The following is a 25,625-nucleotide window of genomic DNA, read 5'->3' as shown; positions in this document are numbered from 1 at the left end:
TTGGAGATTGCTGATTCAGTCAGTGTACCCAGAATGCCTGCTTTGTGCCACCATTGGGAATAGAGATGATTTGGACAGTGGAGTTCAGGTTAGTAGGTATTAAGTTTGAAGACAGATACATATATAAGCCTTGCAAATTATGCACAATAACAAAGCAAATCTATTATAAGAGGTTTTCATATTAACAGTAGGGAGGAATTTTGGGATATTAATTTTTTTCTTTAATCTGTAGACTAAAAGGATTCAGTTAATATAGCTAGCTGACATTCATATAGCCACATTAATCATGTGTATCAGAGCACTGGACTTGAAGTCAGAAAACAGGTACCATGAAGTTAATTTCTCTAAGCCTCATTTTTTTAAATTAACATCTGAATGTCAAGATTCTAGGTGTCAATTGCTTCTTTGTACAACATACTTGGGAAAGGGCACAGTCAGAGGCACAATTTTTCTTTTAGCATTTAACCAAAACCTTAACTGGATTCGGAACACCTTAAAGGCAGAGATTATGATATTTATCTCTGAGTCTAGCAGTGGTATCGAGAACCTTGCTCAGTTTGTGTTGAATTGGCAACTTTTATAGACTCTTCCTCTTCACTATTCTCTAGGTAGTGTAATTTTGTTTTTTGTCAGTAAGCCCACTCCAGGCTTGCGCTCATGACCCTGAGATCAAGACCTGAGCTGAGATCAAGAGATCAACTAACTGAGCCACCCAGGGTGCCAGGGTGCCCCGAGTAATTTTGAAGAAATCTCCCATCCCCGGGCAGAATGATCAGAAATTTCCTTTGCCTTGACAACCTAAGAGTTTTTTTTTTTTTTTTTCCTTTCATGTGTACAATTGTCATTCTTAACTCTGGAGCTCCAGATGAGGGATCCCTTTGGGGATATCTTATTCTAGGATGTATTCTCGTTCTTGGGTGCAGCCCCTACCAACTGCCACTTCATTTTTTGATGAGTGAGTTCACTGTCTACATAAGGTATTTTAGGTAGCTAATGGCAGAGTTGGAATTAGAAACCAGGATTCCTGGGGTGCCTGGGTGCCTCAGCCGTTAAGCGTCTGCCTTCGGCTCAGGTCATGATCCCAGAGTCCTGGGATCAAGCCCCGCATTGGGCTCCCTGCTTGGCGGGAAGCCTGCTTCTCACTCTCATACTCCCCTTGCTTGTGTTCCTTTTCTCGCTGTCTCTCTCTGTCAAATAAATAAATAAAATCTTTAAAAAAAAAAAAAGAAATCAGGTATCCTGATTTCCAGACCACGTTAACATTCGATCACAATTTATATTCACCTATGGCTTTTTTCTCTCCCACCTAATTATCCTCCATCTTTTCCTTCTGTTTCCTCTCTTTCTCTTAACCTGGCAAAAATCTGTAAGAGAAATACTTTTAAGGAATAGTTTCATGTTTATTTTAACTTAAGTAAAGAGAGGGGAACATTTTACAACGATTTATCTATTACTACAAAGTTAACTTCAGTTAAGACACATCATTGACAGAAGCTTCATTGAGTAGGATAGAAATTCTGTAGGAGCTAAAGGAATTTGGTCCAGGATGGGACTGCTTTCCATCTCCTACTTTCCTTCTTTTCCTTTCCTTCTTTTCCAGATGAGGTGAGTTCTAGTTTAGTCCCTGTTGGGGGCTTGCTTCAGCTTTACCTGGGCCTCTCTCTGTGAATGGTGACTTGACCATGGGAGCCCCACAAGTAATATTCCCTCAGATCCTTTGTCTTTTCCTGTTCATAAATGTTTAAAATGCTAGGTGGGGAGCACCTGGATGGCTCAGTCATTTGAGCTTGGATTCTTGGTTTCTGCTCAGGTCATGATCTCAGGGTTGTGGGATCCAGCCCTGTATCCGGCCCCATGCTCATTGGGGAGTCTGCTTGAGATTCTCTCCCACCCCCTCTGCCCCTCCACTGCTCTTGTATGCTCTCTCTGTCTCTCAAATAAATAAGTAAATCTTCAAAAAAAAAAAAAATGCTAGGTGGGTACACTACCCCTACTGCCACCAACTTAGCAGTAAGAAGGAGATGAAAACTTAAATATTTATCAAGTGTTTCCAGGCTAGCCTTTGTTCTTTAAGGATCTGTTTATTACTCTTTCAAAAATAAAATAAATTTAAGTTATTTTTATGGGTACTTCAAGCAAATCCATGTCTTAATTTTTTTTCAAACTAGAAAGGTTTATTTTTTTAGATAGGTACACCCTTTGTAGATGTACTTTTTAAGCCATTTAATACTTTTGAGTTTTGTTCAGATTGCACTGGCACAGTTACTGTTATTTAGAAACACACAGGTATCTGTTGCCAGGTAGTGCTGATAATTTTTTTTACAGAGTCTTCATGTGAATCATGAGAATTTGGTGGCCTTAAGGGGCATAGCTAAGGTAGAGAAGAAAGTATTGAAGATTTCTTCCTTCCTTTTAAAAAGAGAATTGACATTATAGATTATGAAACATACAGATCCATGTAGCTTTTTCTATAATTATTGACTTCTGAAACTTACTAAATATTGTGCTAAAAGATTATTTTCACAAAACTCTTTTTATTACAGGTAGGCTGAATAAGGAAGACTAAAGGCTGTTTTAGTGATTTCCTTTTTTAAAATTTTCTATTTTATTACGTAGTCTCCACACCCAACCTGGGGCTTGAACTCACCCCCCAGAGATCAAGACCTGAGCTGAGATCAAGAGTCAGACTCTTAACTGTCTGATCCACCCAGACGTCCCATACAATTTTTCTTTATTTAAGGTTCTCAGAAACAACAAAATCATCCACGCTCCTTTTTCCACCTAGAATTTATGCTAGTTGGCAAAATCATAATACACCTGACTGAACCATCATAGACCTCTGTCAGATAGGGCTCCCTTATTTGTTCCACAGCGTGTATTCCTCCCAACCAACTAAAATAAAAACCTATTTCTCAAAATATTCCTTTTTCAACATTTCAATAAAGAAGAGGCAAAATATCAAATTTCTGATAAGTTTTAAAAGATTTTTATAGCTCCACAAATCAAGCATTTCTTTAGTACATGTGCGGTATAATTATTTGTAAGGAGAATGAAGGAATATTTTGATATAAGTATTAAATTTTTGTTATTGCAAGAGATTATAAAAACTGTGAAAATATTCTTTTCTGTGTCACTAATGAAACTCCTTTGGACATTATTTATATGTTATAATTAAAATATTTGAAATTTTTAGAAAAGCTGAAAATAATATGTAATTTATTGTTCTAGAATAAAAATAAGGCTCTTTTTAAGATTTTAGAGTGTTGTGAAGCTACCCATTATATTAGATTGAGGAGCTAATGGCTCAAGAGCCTTTTGTATTTGTTCCCTGTGTTTGATACCCACTTCTCCCACCCCTCCCCCCAATCCGGTGTTTTCTTAAAACACAGAACACTAAACCACTGGAAATCCAGCTCTGGTTCAAGGACATTACCTTAGAAATTCATGGTTTTAGGGTGGATGGTTAGAAATGTGATAATCTAAATATAAATCAGGTAGAAAATACTGAGAAACTCCAATTTTTCTGAAACTAAGATAATTTTAAGATAATGGGGGGAGGGGCAGAGGGAGAGGGAAAGAGAGAATCTCATGCAGGTGCCAGGCCCAGCACAGAGCAGACATGGGGCTCAATCTCAGAACCCTGAGATCATGACCTGAGCTGAAATCAAGAGTCAGACGCTTAACCAGCTGAGCTACCCAGGCACCCTGAGACTAAGATAATTTTAAGTGCTTAAATATTATTTTGAAGTGCTAAATTAAACATTTTAGCACTATATCCCAATGACAAAGCAGACTATTACTCCAGTGCTAACTTGGAGTTACTTGTTTGGTAGAAATTTTCTCTACTATTAAAAATGGGCATAGAGATTTACTTTACTTTTTAAATCCTTTTTTTTTTTTTTTTTTTGGATAGTTTTAGATTTACAGAAAAGTTGCAAAGATAGTAGAAATTTCTGGTATGCTCCTCACCCAGTTCCCCTATTGTTAATATCACATTACTGTGGTACACTTATCATAACTAAGAAACCAGCATTTGTACATTGCTATTAATTAAACTTCACACTTTATTCAGCATAGAGATATTGACTAAAAGATTTTTATTTGGGGAGCAGTTGTGTTTTACTGTACAATCAGAAATGTTTAAAGCAGAAGGGACTTCAGGGATCACTTTATTCATCGTTTAATATCCTATGGAAATCAACAGTGCTGTTCATCAGAGAAACCTTTTATTTGCTAGACATCACCTAGTAAGGTATTAATTTAATATTGGAAATGAGTTAGACATGGTAATTAGCTGTTCTTCAGGTGGACCAAGGGCATTGATTTTCAAGGCTTTTTAGTTCAGACTATTCGAGGCAGTATTTAACAACCAGTACCTACCTATTTGCCTCTGGAAAAAATTATGAAAGCATATCTTAATTCTACATAATTTCATATTTTTCCAAAGTTATATTGATGTGCATTTTCTAATTCTGGAAATATTCCTGTGACCTACTGAGGGTAGGATTTATTTTTATTTTACAATTATTTGCCTACAGTCAGATAGCGAATGAATAAAACAATCAGAACGAGAGGGTGCCTGGGTGGCTCAGTCAGTTAAGCCTTTTGCCTTTGGCTTGGGTCATGATCCCAGGGTCTTGGGATCAAGTCCCACATCTGGCTCCCTGCTTAGCGGGGAGCCTGCTTCTCCCTCTCCTCCCCACTTGTGCTCTCTCTCTCTCTCTCAAATAGGAAAAATCTTTAAAAAACAAAACAAAACAAAAACAAAAACACACAAAAAAACAACTAGAGTAAAGATGTGATTCGTAGGGCTTGAAGCGAATATACTGATTTCTACGAATCATAAGAAGTTTACAAACAAAAACATAACTTTTGGTGTAGTAAAATGCTATTGGCTTGAGAAATGAGAAATTTGATTTTTGTCCTGGGTAGCTTCTTCTGCCATTAAATAATTGTGTGACCTTGGGCAAATAACTAAATTTGTAGACTTCAGTTTCCTCATCTGTGAAATTAGGAGATTCAGAGTCTCTTCCAGCTCCAATATACTGTGATATTATATCACATGATTTTCTTGCAATACTCTTGTAGACCTAAAATTTTGCCAGCTAACTATTACAAATGTGAACTGAGTTAAAGATGGTGCTTTAAAAAACAGGATGTTTGTTTCATCCTTAAAATGAGAAAGTTGCCAGAATAGAAATATCTCCAACTCTAAATTCTGCCTTGCAACTCTTTCCACCATCTTTCCATGCCTCCATAATGGTGCACATGAATGTCCTGGCAGATGCTCTCAAGAGCATTAACAATGCAGAAAAGAGGCAAACACCAAGTTCTTAGAGATCATGCATCCAGTTTCTAACTGTGATGCAGCAGCGTGGTTACACTGGCGAATCTGAAATCAGTGGTGATCACAGAGCTGGGAAAATTGTTGTGAACCTCATGGGCAGGTTAAACAAGTATGGAATCAGCCCCAGATTTGATGTACAACTCAAAGATATAGAAAAATGGCAGAATAATCGGCTCTGATCCCCCTAGTTTGGTTTCATTGTACTGACAACCTCAGCTGGCATCATGGACCATGAATAAGGAAGTCGAAAACACACAGGAGGGAAAATCCCAGGATTCTTTTTCTAGGGATGTAATACATATGTGCAAATAAAATGCTTCAATGAAAAAAAAATAAATTCTACCTTGCACATTTGTTTTAGTAAAGGTCTAATTCTGCCCCAGAATAATCATGCTGAACATCAGTAATCTTTGTTCAGTTTCTTGTATATAGATAGTATAGACCAGCAGTTCTAATTAGAAAATTCTAGATTTTTTTTCTTATAATTTCTTTGGAGTAGAAGAGAAAATAGGTAAGTAAATTCTAGTTGATCAATGTAGTGGAATTTGAGACCTTAGCTTCCGGACCATGAGTTATTATCTCAAAGGTTGCCAGTGTTCTACTTTGGCGAACTAATAATCTAGTGCAATAATTCCAAGCTTTTGTTATACTTCAAAATCACCTAAAAGCACATTTTTAAAAATTAGTTTCTCCAGAATCCACAACTCCTACCTTGTTAAATTCAGGGGACTTGCTTTTTTGGCAGATGGCATGTTCAAAATATGGGATAGTGTAGTGTTAAAAGTGCTGGTTCTGGAGTTAGACTGCCTTGGTTTGAATTAGCTTATCTGCTATATGATTCTGCATAAGTTACTTGACCCCTCTAGATCTTAGGCAACTCATCCATAAAGTAAGGATAATGGTGATACCTACCTCATGAGATTGTCCATGAGATAATGTTCTAGGTGTGTTGTATTTCTTATCTGGCATATAGTGAAGGTTCAAATGTTATTATTCAAACTTTAGTATGACAGCCGCAGTCCCATCCCCAGCTTCATCACTGAAATCCATTGGTTTAAAGAAAGGAAGAGATGAGTGGATTTTTGTGTACTACTTGAAGAAACATTACACAATTTGTGTAGTAGATTTTTAAACATAATTGGTGTTTGGGGTTGTATGGGAATTAAAGTGGACTGTAACATTATCTAAAATTTCCAGAAGTCTTGAAGCTTTGACTAAAAAGCAAATCTGAGAAGGAACTGAAAGGAGGGAATATTGAGAAGGATTAAAATATTTGTGTCTTTTATTGTTGTAAGGAACTTACAGGCAAAGCCAATTTTTTAGTTTAAGTTCATGAAATGTTTAGCTTGGCTCACTCATACATTTCAAAGTTAGTATGTTGTGGTGGGAAAGCTTAGGGAAGAGTGGAAACATTTGGAGATTTTGAGGTGACACATCTGTTACCCATCTCCAAGCGTATTGGGAAGGGGAAGGTCAGTCCTTTTTGAGGCAGCTTATTTCTTCCAAGGAACTCTGCCAGCTACCCTGAGTTGTCCCCAGGTAGTTCGGATTGATAGTTGCTTGGACCCTACTACGGTAATTCCTCAACTTCAGTGTTTAAAATTGCGTGGAGGGAGGAGGTTGTTAAGAATGCGGATTTCTTGAGCCCCCCCTCAGTTTTTGATTCACTAGATCTTGGGTGGGGCCCAGCAGGAAACCAAGTATTTAACAAGGACTCCCTAGTGATTCTGATGCAGGTGTTTGCCAGACTATAATTACTGAAATAATTGTTGATAGGCAGGTCTCCTCAGATAATAACTGAAAGAAGGTGCAACATACATTTATAACTCATATTACCTTATCGATTTAAAATTGGGTCATATGTAGGTCCTCTGTAATTGGTGAGTGTAATTACAGGTATAGTAGAGAACAGGGGTAAATATAAATGTAGAAGTATTTTGCTAACTTTCACTACGTTGAGAAGTTACGTCTGCCTGATTAAATCTTAGTTTCCTTTTTATTAGTGGGAAGGGTCTTTAACTTTCATTTTATGCTGTGTAGATAGCCATGTTTGCCTGTTCTGTGAAAAGCTTTAACTTTCAAAACCTTACTCAGATCTCTTTACTGTGGAGACATAACTTTACCTCTCCTTATTTATAGCTTATCAAAAAAAGGTGTTAATTTTCCTTCCTTAGCTAGTTGTAACTCTTTTCCATGCTTTTAAGAAAAAGTCTTGCAGATTGCACGTCGTTTATTTCCCTTTAGAATTTGCTGCTTCAGCCTTTCTGAGACTTCTTATTTCTGTGGCCAAAAGAAGAAAGAGAGGGAAACCCATGTGACTGTCTGGGTTTTCAGCAGGCTCTTTCCTGCAATTAAGAGAAGTTTACTTTAGGAAACCAAGCTACAAGTTAAACGCTCCTAGTTAGAGCTAGTTTGAGAGTGAACTTGGTAATGTGTTTAAATTTACCTTTAAATTTGGCTTTTCGCTTTCTTTTTAATTTGAATTTTATTTTGGGAAACATTATTGGCTAGAATATATTTCCATCTCCCTCTTTCTAACCCCACAGAGATTAAAACATTCTGAGTTTGGAACTGAACATGATAGTTTTGAAATCAAATTATGTGCTATTTTCTCATATTTTCCCAAATAGTGTAATGTATAACTACCCATCATACATTGGGAATTATTTACTGTTTCCAAATCTGGTTTTCATCTAGACTGTAGTCATCTCCTAGTCAAGCAGGGGAAATACTTTTATTGCCCCCCCAAAAAAGGTATTCAGAGACTATAAATTCAAAAAAATTTTTGTAAGAAAAACAGAAAATCCTCATTTTTTTTTGACTTAAAAAATATAAATTTATTATCTGATAGCTCTGTAGATTAGAAGTCTAACATATGGGGGCGCCTGGGTGGCACAGCGGTTAAGCGTCTGCCTTCGGCTCAGGGCGTGATCCCGGTGTTATGGGATCAAGCCCCACATCAGGCTCCTCCGCTATGAGCCTGCTTCTTCCTCTCCCACTCCCCCTGCTTGTGTTCCCTCTCTCGCTGGCTGTCTCTATCTCTGTCAAATAAATAAATAAAATCTTAAAAAAAAAAAAAAGTCTAACAAGTCTCAGTGGACTAAAATCATGGTGTCAGCAGGGCTACATTCTTTACTCGAGAGGCTTGAGGGGAGGGTCCATTTCCTCGTCTTTGGAAAAGCTCTTATTTGCTTTTTGAAAAGCAGGACAGGAAATATAAAATAAAACTACTAAGGATAAATATGTTGCTTCCATACTATTCCAGTTAAGGTGGTAAGGAAAAAGATAAAATTGGAGACTGAAGTTACAGTTAGAGACACTAAAAGCTGTTAAGAGAATGAGTTTGAAGACGTTTCTACAGAGAAAAATTGCTGAGGAGAATACAATGTTAGTTGCAAGTTAGCTCTGTACTTTGGCTGCTAGGCTTCAGAATATTACTACAGATTATCCCCATATTTATTTTCTGCCCAGTTTACCTCAGTGCCTTTGTAGAGGTTTCTGGCAATTTCTTGCCTTAAATATATCTGCTATGCCTCCCTCTTAACTTCCCTAATGTCCCCATCCTCTCATGGCCTCTTAAGAGGTCATATTGTGCAGCAGAAATATTTTTTAATGACAGGTTTTGTGTGTGTGTGTGTGTGTGTGTGTGTGTATACCTATATATAGTATATATATATGATGCATATTATGTAAAATAACCTATATATGGTTTAATATAGGCTCTAAAAGTTTAGGTGCTAGTATGATAGATTCAGATATTAAAAAGTACTATTTTTTTTTAAAGATTTTTTTTATTTATTCGACAGAGATAGAGACAGCCAGCGAGAGAGGGAACACAAGCAGGGGGAGTGGGAGAGGAAGAAGCAGGCTCACAGCAGAGGAGCCTGACGTGGGGCTCGATCCCATAACGCCGGGATCACGCCCTGAGCCGAAGGCAGACGCTCAACGACTGTGCCACCCAGGCGCCCCTAAAAAGTACTATTTTATGCAGTGTGTTCTTCTTTGAGTTTCAGAGTTAAAAGGAAAATTTTCTACAAGCACCATGGTAACTCTAGCAAACAGAATTAAAATCCCTCTTACCCATAAGGAGAAAAGTAATTGCTCATTAGCAGGAAGATAGATTGTGTAGTGTTAAATTTAAGTTCTGAGGTAAACTGTTGAAGTTTTAAGTCAGTAAAAGGTCTCAGCTGAGTAGTTTCTGTATTTTTGAAGAGTGATAAAATGTAGCTTTTTAAAATGTAATGCTCTTTTTTTTTTCTTACGTGGCCCTTGACACTCACCCCTGTTGGATTGCCTTAACCTCATTGGTACTGCCTAGGATTAAAGAGGTTGAAATCCTGGGTATTGTTTGGAAAACAAAGATTTGTTGTGATTCAGAATTAGGTGTTGGGAACCAAAATTTGTTATCAAAGACTAATAAAATTTTTGATAGATTATTATATAAGGTAACCAGCGCAATAATTGAACATACAATCAGAGAATAATGGCCATCTTTGTGATATATTCACAGAAATGCATTAATACTGTCGAGAATACTTAGGACAGCAATTAACTCTCAAAATTGGGCATACAAATAACTGAGAATTGTACTGCAGGAAGAAACAATTTTAGAAAATAACCACTATTACATTTTCCCAAATAAACTAATAACTAGCTATATATTTAATGAGGAGATAAGATTGTTTTGTTCTAGGAGACCAACACAGTGCAATCTTTTTATTTAGTTGTCTATTTAATGGAAACATCATAACACCATGTAGAAAGAAGAGACACTTACCTTGATACTAGAGGGATTTCAACTATGCTACTGGAAGATAAGTTCTATCATGCATGCCATCAGTTCAAGAAGTACTTCTAGGTCAGGCCTCAGCAAAAGGTCAACAAAACAAATGAACAACCACCACCACCACCCTAGAGCTAAGTGTGTTTGTCTCTTTATTCTTAGAAAGTTTAGGTGCCTGATGGATATTTAGCGTCTGCTTGAATTCTTTCACTAACAAGGAGGTCAGTTTCCTCAAGGCAGCCTATTGAGGGTATTAATTGTTAGAAGGTTCTTTATGTGGAAAACAGTGTATCTCTTTGTAATGTTTCTGGTCCTAATTTGCCCTTTAGAGGCACAAAGAACAAGTTAGTTTTTTTACATAATCACCCTTCAGAAATTTAAAGATTGCTTCTGAGCCCCTTTTTTGTTTTTGGACCTTCTGACTTAAGCATACACAGTTCTTATGAGTTAGTTTGAAATTTTCTTACCATTTATTTATTCAACAAACGCTTTTGAGCTCTATTATGTATATGAGGCACTAAGGAAATTAAATATTAAACAATAAGAAAGTTAAATAGTATTAAACTCAAGATAGGAGAGTCACATAAATCAGTACTAATACAGTATTACCTGATTAGTGTTCTAAAAAAAGATACAGGATGCATCGGTAGCACCGCAGAGTGATTAGGGTAGATGGAACCCGGGTGCTTGGTCTTTTACTAATGAGAACAGTTGGGATTGGAATGAGGCTGACTGAGGACCATATAGGCACACAACAGCATGTGCAGAATTTATGCATGAAATAGCACAGCACTTGGGACTGCAGATACTCAGTATGACTGTCCTTAGGGCAGGTGAGGCAGAGTGTCAAAATCTGAGGCGAAATGTTGGAGCTAAATTGTGAGGAAGTTGTAAGACAGAACCAAGCAATTTAAACTGATTCCATGAGGGGTGGCAGTACACAGGACTTTTGATGGGCTTTTTTTTTTTTTTTAAAGATTTGATTTATTAGAGTGAGTAAAGGTGGTGGGGGAGGGGCAGAGGGAGACTCAGACTCCCCACTGAGCAGGGAATTGCATGCTGGGCTGGATCCCAGGATGCCGGGATCATGACCTGAGCCGACGGCAGACGCTTAACCGACTGAGCCACCCAGGTGCCACTGATGGGCTCTGAAAACAAGGGCAGCATGCTCAGAGTTGCTTTTTATTTTTTTAAAAGTAGGCTCCACACCCAGCATGAAGCCCAGTGTGGGGCTTGAACTCACGATTCCAAGATCAAGATTTGGGCTTAGATCAAGGGTCTGATGCCTAACTTACCGAGTCACCCAAGCACCCCGCAGAATTGCATTTTAGAATAGACTCTTGGGGCAGATGACTTGGGACTTGTGAAACCAGGGCTTGGATACACTGTGGTAGTTTATGGGTGCTTGTCAGTCTCCTTATTAAAGTATGATATCTGGTAGTTGCTGTAAATAACATTAAATTCAATCCCTGTCAGAAGAAACCACTAACAAATTGAGTGACATATGCTTCTACCAGATGCCTTTTTGTGAAGCTTTAATGGAGGAAAACCTTGAATCTGATTTTTGTTTTGAGGGAAGTGGGATGACATGAAAATGGAGAGTCATGTGAAAAATTATGTCTACCATGTTTTGTAAGGAATTTGATGAGGGGGAAAAGAACCAGAATAGCCGTTAGGCTGGTTGTTTTGCTGTCGTGAATCAGAAAGGAAACAAGTTCAGGGAAAACCCTGAGAGTGTTGGTGTACAGTCAAGTCTTTACATTCGGTGCACATGTTAAATACATTGATTCATAGAAGTGGATGCTGGCAGTATACCCTTCAGCCATTTCAAGGATTGAATGAGGCAAAGACAAAAGTATTGAGACTTCCAAACTCCCTGGAGATAGAGAACATGTCTTTTTTTGCTTTTTTGTCTCTGCATAGAGACATAGGGCCTTATATATAATAGGAACACAAAGATTTATTGGGTTACAGCTTTTAAAAAGGTACAAGAATGTAATATAGCTAAATGTCTGGAACCTTTGAAGTGGTCACTCAGGGAGGCTCTCCACTTCTTATTTTAATAGTATCATTTCTCAAAGTATTTTGGTACCTGTCTTTGGGGAGATGATTTTCTGTAGGAGAGAGATCTGTTGGGCCAATGTAAGACAGGACTGGAAAACTGAATGTTGGAGGAGATTAAAGCTGAAACACATGAGGAAGCCAACTAAACAAGTTAGTTGTACATTAACTGTAATAAGTACTTTAAATAATATCTTAGGTATAATAGATTTATCTATTATGGTACCTGCACCATTTTACATTACCAGGCAAATATGTAAATAGTTGTGGTTTGTACAAACCAGCATAAATGATTTCACCTTCATATTCTTCTGAAGGATTAAATAAAGTCAGAGACTTGGTGTCTGCCACCCTTAAATTTGGTCATCTTGGGTAGATCTGGCTGTATCAGTTTAATTTTGGTGGAGCCTACAACTCTTTTGTTACTTACCAACTGCAAAAACAGTCCATGTTTAAAGGACTAACTTTTTTTTTAAAGATTTATTTATTTATTTTGAGAGAGAGAGCGCATGTGTGCACGTAAGCTGAAGGGGCGGAGGGAGGAAAAGAGAGAATCCCAAGCGGACTCCTCACTCAGCGTGGAGCCCGACACAGGGCAGGATCTCACCACCTGAGCCAAAACCAAGAGTCAGTCGCTTTACGGACTGCACCACCCAGGCGCCCCTAAAGGACTAACTTTTATATAGATTATGAGAAAATCCATAATATAGCATCTGTAACTGGCAGTGTTATAATGTAAAAGAAATGTTGAAATCTGTATGGTAAATGTTGCCTTAATGAAGTTGCAAGTTTTGTAATATCCTTTATGCTTTTTCCACTTGGGAAGTAAATAATTTTCTTTAGCTTTTCTTTTTTTGAGAGAGGGGGAGAGGGCATGCATGCATGCACATGGGGCAGGGAGGGCAGAAGGAGAGGGAGAGGGAGACTTAAGCAGGTTTCATGCCCAGCCTGATGCAGGGCTCGATCTCATGACCCTGAGATCATGACCTGAGTGGAAATCAAGAGCCGGACAGTTAACCAACTGAGCCACCTAGGTGCCCTTTCTTCAGCTTTTCTGGTTAGCAAAACAAATTATTCTCAATTTCAGTAGAAGTAGATGTATCTGGCTTTTTCTTGCACTCTGTCTTGTATTTTTGATCCTTTAGTAATAGCAAACAGATTCATTTTTTGTCATTTTTTTCATTCTTATTCATTCTTACAAATCTATACCAAATAACATTTGTTTGCTATCACCAAAGTTTTTAAAAATTTTAAATATCAGGGGCGCCTGGGTGGCACAGCGGTTAAGCGTCTGCCTTCGGCTCAGGGTGTGATCCCGGCGTTCCGGGATCGAGCCCCACATCAGGCTCCTCCGCTATGAGCCTGCTTCTTCCTCTCCCACTCCCCCTGCTTCTGTTCCCTCTCTCGCTGGCTGTCTCTCTCTCTGTCGAATAAATAAAAATAAAATCTTAAAAAAAAAAAAAAAAAAAATTTTAAATATCAGCTTTCATTTTAGATTTGATAAAACAGCTCATGTAGAATAAACAGATTTTGATATGAAATCATTTTTGTATCTTGTTTAAGTGGGATTTAGTTTTCTGTGTAATATATTTAATTCCAAACACTACCAGAAAAAAAAATAAAAGTGAATTTCCTTGAAATAGTTCCTACTTTACAAAGTTGTGTGATTTAGTTACGGTTTTTGGTTTGGCATACTTACTAATACTTAAAGATATGGGTCTAGTCTTAATTAAACTGGTGATCATGTTTTAAAAATTGATAATTGGAAGTTCAGTTTTAGAAACCTGTTAACATTTTTTATTATGGTAAAATACATATAAAATTTACCATTAGTGACATTTAACGCATTCATGGTGTTTGTAGTCATCACTGCTGTCTAGTCCCAAGACATTCATTACTCCAGAAGGAACCTCCATACCCATTAGCAGTCACTGCACTCCCCTCTCCCCGCAAGCCCCTCCCTGGCAACCACTAATCTGTGTCCTGTTTCAGTGGGTTTGCATAGTCTGGATATTTTGTGTAAATGAAGTCATACAATACATGCCTTTTGTGTCTTCTTTCATTTAGCATAACGATTTCAAAGTTCATCCATGTAGCATATATCAGTGCTGTTCTACTTTTGATGACTGAATAGTATTCCATTGTGTGGGTATACCACATTTTTTTATCCACTTATCCACTGATAGACATTTCTTTGGGATGTTTTCACCTTTTGGATTTTATGAATACTGCTGCTGTGAAATTTGTGTACAAGTTTTTTTTTTAATGCCTCTCAAGTTATTTTGGGTGTTATGCCTAAGAGTGAAATTGTTAGGTCATACGATAATCTATAACTTATTAAGGAACCACCAGTTGTTTTCCATGGTACCTGCACCATTTTACATTACCACCAGCAATGTCCAAGGACTCCACTTTTTGTACATCCTTTTTTTTTTTTTCCTAGTTTTAGCCATCCTAGTAGGTATGGAGTGGTATCTCCCTGTGGTCTTAATTTGAGTTTCCCTAATGACTAATGACATTGAGCATCTTTTCATGTGCTTATTAGATATTTGTGTATCTTTTTTGGAGAAATGTTTATTCATATCTTTTGCCCATTTTTAATTGGGCTGTTTGTATTTTTGTTGAGTTATATGAGTTTATATGTTCTGAATACTAACCCTTTATCAGTTATATGATTTGGAAATATTTTATCCCATTCTGTGACTTGTCTTTATACTTTCTTGATAGTATCATTTGATGCACAAAAGTTGTAACTTTAGATTGGCCAAATTTGGGGTGCCTGAGTGGCTCAGTCAGTTAAGCATCTGATCTTGATTTTGGCTCAGGTCATGATTTTTCAGGGTCACGAGATCGAGCCCTACATGGGGCTACCATGCTCAGCGTGGAATCGGCTTGAGATTCTCTCTCTCTTTCCCTCTCCCTCGGCCCCTCCCCCTGCTTGCAGGTGCATACATGCTCTCGCTGTCTCTAAAATAAATAAAATCTTTAGATTGGCTATATTACAGTTCTATATATATATGTAACCAACTTAGTTTATACTTTAATAGGAGAAATAAAATGTGTATATAAGTTACATAGAGCATAGAGGCAGGAAAGTACAGAATGTGTGGAAAAGGATATAGAGTTTGGCTAATAGGTTAGATTAGTGTCCATAATTTTAAGGAACAGAGGCCCACCTAAGCTACCTTAAATGAAGGAAGATTTATTGTTGGCATGAAATAGGCATCTTGTAGATATTTAGAAAATAAAATATACGTGGGCTATAGAATGCCTGGAACAGTGGTTTCTCCACTTTTCAAGAAATGGTATTTCTCATCTTTCTGTCTTCTGGTTGTTCAGTGCATGGTTTCCACCTACAGAAGCCCTATAAAGCTGTCTCAGCTGTACCTGATTTATCAGTTCAAGCATCTGCCAGCCTTCAACTGACTCATTTTCTAAGTTTCCTATTTAAAAATTCTAGGACTCAAAAAAAAAAAAAAAAAAAAAAAGGAAACCCCTTCGGGTCCTCTCCCTCCTTGGGAGCTTTGTATGGTCACTTTGCTGTCACTCAATAAACCTTGCTTTGCTGGCCACCAAAAAAAAAAAAAAAAAAAATCCTGGGAATCTGATTGTCTCAGCCTATGAATGAATACTGTTCTGAAGGGCAAGGCCATAAGATACAAATGCAACCACATCGGGCTACTGCTTTTTTAGGGATTGGGGCAAATGCACAAATAGTGGGAGTGGGTTGCAGGTATGCTAAAGTCACATATATTTCTCTTAGTTGTGGCAAGAGTAGTAGGAACTAATGTTGGACAGATAATTTGGGTTCAAGTTGTGAAGAGCTGTTAAAACTAGGATAAAAAATTTAAAAATTTCCATAAATATTAGGGACTATTGAGGGTTTGAGGGCAAGAAAATGAAATGCTCTATTCTTTCCTGTTTGTACTTTGTAGTTTATTCTATCCAGAATGAGTTGTTTGACATTCTCCTCTTAATTTCTGTTTGTCTGGGCCCTCCCTTATTCATTCAGCAGGCATATTTGAGCAGCAACTATATTCCAGGAAAGGAAGGAACTAGAAGAAGGCCTTTCTGGTGAAGTCAGCCATGATCACATTGCAGACGTAAATTGATATGCTGTGATGTGATACTGGCAGGGAGCATGAGGCAAGATTTACTTCTCTGGCTTGAATCTGGCTTGTAAGTTTATCTTCAGGTTCATTCCTGTGCTTCACAGGAGTTAGGGGAGAGGGTGATTACAAAGAGGTAACATGATGGAATTTTTTGGGGTGATGGAACTGTTGTTGTTGTACACCTCAATTGTGGTGGTAGTTATGCAAATCTGTACATGTGGTGAAACTTGTAAAACTGCACATCAAAAGAAAAACAGCCAATTTTCATTTTGTGTTGGTTTAAAAAATATTCGGTGAGTGTTTTACATAGCTTATATGCAGGGCATTACGAATGTTATACAGTCCTGTTCTCAGTACATTTATAGTTTAAAAGTTGCATTCAGATCAGTATATAAGATAGAAAGTGAAAAGTATTAGAAGAGAATGATGCAAGAATTGGCTCGTAGAGAGGGTTTATAGACATAACGGCTCACTAGACTGCACTCCTCCATTAGACTAATGCTGTAGGACTGAATCTTGGCATGTACTCCCCCATCATATGTTGGAAACCTAATCCCCAGTGTGATAGTATTTGAAGTTGGGGACTTCGGGAGGTGCTTTGAGAGTGGAGCCTTCACGAATGGGATTAATGCCCTTATAAAAGAGATCTCAGCTCTGTCATCCCTTCCACTATGTGAGGATACAATCAAAAGACAGTAGTCTGTGAACAGGAAGGAGGCTCTCACCAGACGCTGAATCTGCCAGTGCCTTATCTTTGACTTCCCAGCTTCCAGAACTGTAGGAAATAAGCTTCTGTTGTTTATAAGCCACCAAATCTATAGTATTTTGTTATAACACCCTGGATGGACTAAGACAATTAGGAATAGAAGTGATTTTTTTTTTCCTCTGTAGCTGCCCGAATTAGTAAACTTTCATTTACGTGTGTAAGCACAGCACTAAGGATACAGTGCTGAACACAGAGCTCACAGTCTAATACAGTGATAACATCATAGAGCTTGTATTCAAATACAGAAGATAACAATTAAATAAATTTTCAGAATTGTTTTGTCTATTTTACTTCCTTTGCCTTTCCATATCAATTTTAGAATCAGCTTGTCCGTATCTACAGGTAATCCTTATTAACTTGGGAAGAATTGACATTTTTAATATGTTGAATTTTCTATTCCTTGAATACAGGTCTCTCCATTTATTTTGGTCTTGTTTGATTTCCTTCACCAGTGGTTTGTATTTTTCAGCATATACATCCTGCTCATGTTTTGTTATATTTATATGTAAATACTTAATATTGGAGATACTATAAATGATCTACTTTTAAAAATTTTAGTTTCCAGTTATTCACTGCTAGTATAGAGAAATCTGATTGATGTTTGCCTTACATCCTATAATCAAGCTAAATGTTATTTATTAGTTCTAGAAGTTTTTTTATGGATCCCATGGGATTGTTTATATAGATGATAATGTTTTATACAAATAGAGAAACTTTTATTTTTTTCTTCCTTATCAATATATAAGACTTATTTTTCTTATTGCACTGGCTGGGACTTTCAGTATGATTTTGAAAGGGAGTGATGAGAGTGGACATCTTTATTTTGTTCTAATCTCTAAAATATTTGATCTTCCACAGTTCAGTATGATGTTAGCTATAAGGTGTGTGTGTGTGTGTGTGTGTGTGTGTTTTAAGATGCCCTTAACCAGGCTAAGGAGCTTCCATTCTATTCCTAATTTTCTGTGTATGTTTTTTTTGTCAAGAATGGATTTAAGATATTGTCAAATGTATCAGTTGATATGATCATGTGGTTTTTCTTCTTGAGACTGCTAATAGGGTGGAATACGTTGATTGACTTTCAAGTATTGAATGAGCCTTGCATTCCTGGGATAAATATTTTAAATATTGTCACTTTTTAATTTTTTCATTATTTAAATAATGCTTTGATTGAGGTATAAATCACATGCTATGTAACTGATCCACTTAAAGTATACAATCCAGTGGTTTTTAGTATATTCACAGACTTGTGCAGCCATCACTACAATCAGTTTTGAACATTTTTATCACTCCAGAAAGAAACCCTGTATCCATTATTGAAGATTAAATATATATGAATATATTTTACTTTTATCGTAAACAAAAACACTAACATTTCTTTTTGTTTATGCAGGAGGCATAAATGGAAACATTCACAAATGTGGTTAGCGTTATTCATCATCATCAATTGTTATCTTGCCTTTCTTTCCCAACTGTCTTTTATTTTTTAATTATTTTTTTATTTTTTTAAGATTTTATTTATTTATTTGACAGAGAGAGGGACAGCCAGCAAGAGAGGGAACACAAGCAGGGGGAGTGGGAGAGGAAGAAGCAGGCTCCCAGAGGAGGAGCCCAATATGGGGCTTGATCCCAGGACTCCGGAATGACGCCCTGAGCCGAAGGCAGACGCTTAACGACTGAGCCACCCAGGCGCCCCCCCCCCCCAAGTTTCTTTTAGGTTAAAAGATAGCTTTACCTCCTGGTGATTGGAATACCTTTCCCATATTTTGCTGATGTGTTGTTCCTTGTTACTGCTCATGTTCTTGTTCTAAAAGTTCTTTCCTATACTCTTCCTCTTTTCTTCTTCTGGTGGTTTCTATCTCTCCTCTGAATGTGTTAGGTACTATACTGGGTGTAGAGAGATGGAGATTTTCTTCATGAAGCATTCAAGACATGCAATTGGTGTGTAGCACAAAAGCAAAAATATTTTAAAATTTTTTCCTTTTCCCCTAAATTGTATTCTATTTTGTTCTGTCTGTGCAACAAAAGAATAAAAAGATCTCTATTAGTAAGATATTGCCCGGAACTTATTATGGCTGGCTCAGTTGGTAGAGCATGCGACTCTTGATCTTGGGGTCATGAGTTCAAGCCCCGTGTTGGGTGTATAGATTACTTAAAAAATAAATAAATATTTGCTTACAAAAAGAAATAAGATATACCACAAGGTGACTTGCTGACATGAACATAGGAGGAAGAAGAAAATAATTTGTATTTTTGAACTTCAAATGAGTATCAAAAAGCATTTTGGCAATGTGTAGAATGAAAGGGAATAGGCATAGTTATGAAGCTCTTACATGTTAATCGTTCTGTGAAGGACATGAACAAGTTAAGTGTGGTTAGAAGGAAGAGGAACTGTTCACGAGACCTGGCTCAGATCTCTAGCTATGTGACTTTTTGGCAAGTGATTTTATAGGCTTTCCCAGTGTGGTGGCGGTGGTACATAGAATACTTAGAGAATTTGATGGAAGTTATAGACAACTGCCCAAGAAAAAGTTACGTAAGCACATCATTTACTTCAAATTGTGCATGCAGTTTGAGGAGGCATGTGGACCTCCTCTAGCTCATTCATGTACGTTCATTGATTCATGATCAAGAGCCTTTGACCTAGTTACTCTCTATGGTCCCTCGCAGCTCTAAAATAGTTAAAAAAATATATATATATATATATAAAATATATATATATATAGTCTTTACTTTTTTTTTTTTTTTTTTAAGATTTTAGTTATTTATTTGACACAGAGACAGTGAGAGAGGGAACACAAGCAGGGGAAGTGGGAGAGGGAGACGCAGGCTTCCCACTGAGCAGGGAGCCCCATGTGAGGCTCCATCCTAGGACCCCGGGATCATGACCTGAGCCGAAGGCAGACGGCTTACCGACTGTGCCACCCAGGCACCCCTAACCTTTACTTTAAGCCTTGAAATTCTGTGTGTGTGTGTGTGTGTGTGTGTGTGTGTGTGTGTGTTTGACAAAAAGTAATACTGAATTCTGTCCTTTTTTGATAGTTCCAATCTCTGAGAATATGTAGGTTAGTTTAGCAGTGTATATTAAATAAAAATTTTGTATTTTTTTATTTTTACAATTTGTAATAACAACAAAGAGAAGATCCAGAAAAAGCCTGAAAAAAAATTCTTGGAATTAAAAAAAACCCTTAGTTATCTGGCAGAAAAAGTACTTTTTTTGCATACAGTCAGCTGAAAGTCGTTTTCAACTGAAAAATGATTGAGGTTTGGAAAGAATGTAAGTAATCTTCATGCCAGATCTTTAATCCAAAATACTCAAGGGTAGCCAAAGTACTGAATTTTAAAGAGACAGTACTTCTACTTCTTTGAATTAATTATGTAGTCAACCGTGGCATTCCATGATCACTAGATAATGTTTTCTTTTTGGCTTTCTATTATGCTTCGGGGAAACTTAAGTACAAAGTCCAGGAAGTTCATGTGTTTTCAGCAGTCCAGTTTCTACTGAGACAGTGTTCGAAGAGCAGGTCATGATTTCTAGTTTTGTTTTGTTTTTTTAGCTGATTTTATTTTTGATTGAAGTTGGATTCTTAACTGTTCAGAAAAGCATTCTAACCTCTTTTTATGTACAACCCCATGTAAATGATGATTAGAATTTAATCTAAAAAGTTAAAATAGTCATGTAGGTGTAAATGTTAGGCAAAAAGAGTGATTTTTCCCCCCTGGAGCTGACGTTGTTGGCAGAAAAAAGATTGACAATTTAGGCAGTCCCAGTTTTCTATAACTGTCAAATTCCATAGTCTGAGAAATTATGGAATTTACATGGTTTTGTCTCAGAATTTATATGGTTTTGTCATGTTTACATGGGCTTGCCAGTTCTTGAAGACCGAAGCCCTGGAGATTCTGCTACTTTAGAAATCACTGTGTAAGTTTTGCCCCTTTTTGGTTAGCTTTATCCTTTAATACGGTGAGTAGGCAAGTGTTCTAATTGTTTTATCATGTGTAACTCTTTTTGTGTGGTAAAAGAAATGAAATCTTGGAAAAATGAAATGGACACAGATACACAGATATGTGAAGCAAATATTAGTATTAATAAGCTAGAAACATTCACCAACCTTTATTATAAAAGCCACTGAGAAAATTTTTTTTTCTTTTAATCCCCACATCAGTTTTTTTCTTGGTGTGCCTCTTTTTCCTTTTTATGTTTTCAGTGATATGGAAACATTGAACTGCTGCTTCTCACCTAGTGCTGTTTCTTAGCTGGTACAACAGATTTTCTCATTTTCTTTTTGCTAAAAAGAGCAGACACAGATTAGAGGAGAGAATGGAAGATGGTGTGTTTATGTCTCTGTGTGTGTCGATAGTTGTGTGTGTGAACATAGCGTTGACTGGGGATAAGAGAATGAACTTAATGGAGAAAAGATGGATTGCCACTACCATTTCCTGTTCTCTAGACAAGATGTTGTCACAGAATGAAAAAAAAAAAAACAAACCCAAAACACCCAAACTAGAAAAATAGTTTTTAATATCTCCAGTGTATCTGAAGTAATAAGATACTTTCAACTTCTAAAAACTTGACTTTTGGAGTTTGGGGAGAACTGGTAAAAAAACACTTCTTTATCAGCCCATCTGAGTTTGGAATCAGTAGGAAAAAAATACGTAAGACACAGATAAATGGGACCTTAAAACATCAGCTTTATGCTGATGAAACTGAATTGAAAGACATGCCTTTGGCTGCTGTGTGCCTTCTGACACGTCACCTGGTAGACCCAGCTGCTCACTAGCAGAGCAGGCCTTTCCCTAGGGAGTTGGAGGCAGAGGGTACAGAGGAAACCTAACCTCATATTGTTAGGAAAGCAGAGCAAACTGTATCTTCTCTGCTGTTAGGCAGCTATGTCTGTCACCAAAATTTAACCCCTCAGGTGGAGGAGATGAGTGAGGGAACAGAAAGAAGCCAGGAGTGCCCCTCCTCTCCATCTCTCCCCTGAAACATGAAGAATACAGAGTAGGAGTAACCTTTTCCTCACAACACTGCCATGTAAATCTCATTCATACAGTCAAGCTCTACCTCTGGAATCCAGAGAGGAAGAGCTGTCCCCTTTTTTGTGTATGGGTGCTTGAACACATTTGGTTGATTTTGCTAAGAACCTTTAATGTTGACTAAGAAATTTGAATATGTTGGGGGATAGAAAAAAGGGAACTCTGTGTGTGTGTGTGTGTGTGTGTGTGTGTGTGTGTGTGTATTCAGTTTGAAAAGGTGGTGAGGAGAAACTTAGTCCCACACATTTATTTGCGCTGAGACCTCAGCTTCACCAGTCCCTTGATAGTAGATTGTGGGACAAGGGATGGGGTATAGGAAGAATGACAGCATATGACATGTTTTTGAACTATTACTGTACCTTTTTCTTATATTTTCCCTTAAGACTTAATAGAGTGGTACTCTTATCCTAGACTGACTAGTAGAACCCATTTGATCTGTGCTATTTTAATACAATTTCATGTATTTGTAACAATATCTTAAAATTACTTTGTGTTGCAGGTATATGCCTTTTAGTTAACATTGTACAGTTTTTGTGGCAGGGAATAACCTGAAAACCTAATCCAAAATTTCTTAGTGGCATAAGAAATTAATGTGGAACATTATCTGGTGGCCTTTCTTAGCAATTGGATACCTGTTGGCTCATATTTCTTTTACGGAAATTTGTTACAGTAACTAAAGTTTATTGGATATGTAAGCTTAAGGTATTTGTCTTTGGTTTCTTTTAATGATTTAATTAAAATTTAAACTTCATGCTGAACTCATTATCAGTGTAATATTATACTATAAAACATGTTGAAACCAGGCTTTCTGTTGTGGAGCTTATGTATTTATTTTGCTTTTTTCCTTTTTATCCTTTCCAATCATATCATGATTCTTCAGAAACTACATTCATAGAAAGGCCTACTATTGTTTGGTTTAAGATGTTAGTATTCCTTGACTTCAATTTTGGAAGTCTAAAATATTCTTAAAAATTAATTTCAGACGTAAACCCACATGCAGGCTTTTTGTGATACAGGATAATTTCTAATGGTCTTTGCTAAAAGATTCATGTATATTTGGCATTTTGGCTATGATTTATAAAGAGTCTGTAACTTATAGGTGGCCTGATGAACAGTATTTCTCTGTGTACCCTCTAGTTTTTTATATGAGAATAGGTTTGATTGTGATTACAATACCTTAATCGTAGGTAAAAGTATAGAGATATGACCACCCCAAAGGGCTCTCTGTAAAGCTCTGCGTGTGGAGAATTTTCTGATCTGTGATTATTACTTTCTCTTGGTATAACTATATCTCATGCTTGTGGTCTCCTCATTCTGCTATGTCTGTATTCTTAGCCAGGTCACATTATTTGAAGCTGTATTTCACTGCATTTGAAAAAACTGCATAACCCCTTCTATTTTATGTTAGCCTGCTTTAATTATATACATAATTCTACATTTCTAGTGTAGAGAATGAAATGAAATTTTTTTCCCTTCATAAAACCACCTTGTTTATGCATTGTGAGGAGGCAAGCAATTGATGGGTTTTTAGATTTGAAACAAGATTGTAGTGAAAGATCTGATTCTGGTCAATGATTAGAGTTGGTGGTAGTTGTAAAAACCAACCAAACAAACTTATTGTTCATTGTACACTTCTTTCTCCCCCCCTGCCCCAGAGCTAATTGCTGGCATGAAGTCTTCTGACCCAGTTAACTACCTCAGTATGATGATTGAGACAAATTTATATGGAGATGTGAATTGACCCGAAGAGGAGTACTTAAAATCTGAAATGTTTATCAACTTTGACCCAAAGAAGTATACCTAAGCTTGTGGCAAAAGTGGATATTCAGCACTATGTAGGTAGAAAAAGGCTAACTTTATAGCTCCCCAGTGGTAGATTCAGAATATGCCATCTTTTGACTATTTATATGATGCTCTCCAGTTATCAGGGAGTTCCCGTCAGGATGTTAGGTTTACATAACTTAATAAAAACTAGTATTTTTTTGGACACGTATGGAAGAAAACATGTAACAGATACGTGCGTTATGTGGCATGGTATACATTGGTGAACCCTTTACCGAGTCTCAGAAATAGAGCATTATCAATAGTGTTGAAAATATACCTGTGAGTGTCTTACTATCCTTTTCAGCCCTAAGAGGTAACAACTAACCTGAATTCATTTAGTGATTTAAGCAATAGTTTTTGCCAGAACATTTTTCTTATTGCTCTATTATATTGTTTTAGAGCTTCATAAAAGTGGTATACTGTGTGTACTCTTCTGCATCTTGCATTTTTGTTTGTTTTTAAAACTCAGCATTGTTTTTAAGATTCATCCATGTTGATGGATGTAGCTTTGGTTTTTGTTCATTGAGGAACAATATTACATTTAATAACACGTCACAATTTAATTTCCATTCTTCTGCCAGTGGATTATTAAACTGTTTGGGATTTTTGCTGTTTTGAATAGTGTTCCTTGAATGTTCTTGAATGTGTCTTCTAGTGCACATGTCCAGAACTTTAGAGCATGTGGCCAGAAGGGTAATCACTAGATGGTAGTATATGCAAGTGTTCAGCTTTACGAGCTAGAAACCGATGTGTGATCACACTGTTGTCAAATCCTAGCCGCATTTTTCTCCCTCCAAATCTGGTATTATCAGATTTCTTAGTTTTTGCCAATCCTGTGTAAATAAAATGTTATTCTGGTTTTAGTTTGTGGGCTCAATAATTACAAATGAGGCTAAATATCTTCTGATAAATTTCTCTATTTGCCATTTGGCGTCTTTGTGCAATACTTTTAATGGTTTTTATCTTTTTTATTAGACAGTTTGTCACTTAGGAAATGATGAGTTGGAGTTCTTTATATTTTTTATATACCAATCTTTTGTCATTTATTTGTGTTGTAGTTTCTGCTCCAGATTTGTGGTTTTTTATTTTATTTATTTATTAGAGAGAGCGCACCCACATACAAGCGGGGAGGGGTGCAAAGGGAGAGGGAGAAGCAGACTCCCCGCTGAGGCCTATGTGGGACTCCCTCCCAGGACCCTGGGATCATGACCTGAAGCAAAGGTGGACGCTTCACCGACTGAGCCACTCAGACATCCCAGATTTTTGTCTTTTTACTTTTTCTATATTGCCCCATGAAAAGAAGTCCTTAATTTTAATGTTGTGATTTAATTAAGTTTAAAAAAAATGATAGTGCTTTTGGGTCTTGTTTTTAGATTCTTCACTGCTATGAGTTTATTTAAAAATTCTCTTTATTTCTTTCTAAAACTTTGCAAGTTTACTATTCAGAGCTAACTATTTAATCCATTGGGAACTGACTCTTATATATGGTAGGGATCCAGTTTCATTTCCCCGCATTGATAGCCAAAGGTCCCAGAATCATTTTTTTTTTTTTTATACTTTTAAAAAGAAAGGCAGCTCCATGCCCATTTTGGAGTCCAATGCAGGGCTCAAACTCACAACCTGAGATTGAGACCTGAGCTGAGATGACGAGTTGGACACTCAACAGACTGAGCCCCCTAGGAGCCCCCTAGCGTCATT

At 37.0% G+C, this 25,625-nt stretch overlaps 1 protein-coding gene across 4 annotated transcripts in view; it reads left to right on the top strand.

The window, feature by feature from the left end:
* The window catches only part of TBC1D12 (TBC1 domain family member 12), a 125,016-nt gene that overhangs the window by 25,333 nt on the left and 74,058 nt on the right, over window positions 1-25,625 (top strand). The window contains exon 1 of one of the 4 annotated variants that reach the window (XM_044378040.3): window positions 8,450-16,370. The exons of 2 other annotated variants lie outside the window; for them this stretch is intronic. In XM_044378040.3, coding sequence (XP_044233975.1) covers window positions 16,333-16,370 — 38 coding nt within the window. In that variant the 5' untranslated portion in view covers window positions 8,450-16,332. Of the gene's footprint in view, window positions 1-8,449; window positions 16,371-25,625 lie in introns of those variants that run through there. One more of the 4 variants, XM_057308855.1, reaches the window with a different exon arrangement.

Source organism: Ursus arctos, unplaced genomic scaffold, assembly GCF_023065955.2.
Source record: "Ursus arctos isolate Adak ecotype North America unplaced genomic scaffold, UrsArc2.0 scaffold_7, whole genome shotgun sequence".
Taxonomy (NCBI): domain Eukaryota; kingdom Metazoa; phylum Chordata; class Mammalia; order Carnivora; family Ursidae; genus Ursus; species Ursus arctos.
This window is presented reverse-complemented; position numbering and strand designations above follow the sequence as displayed.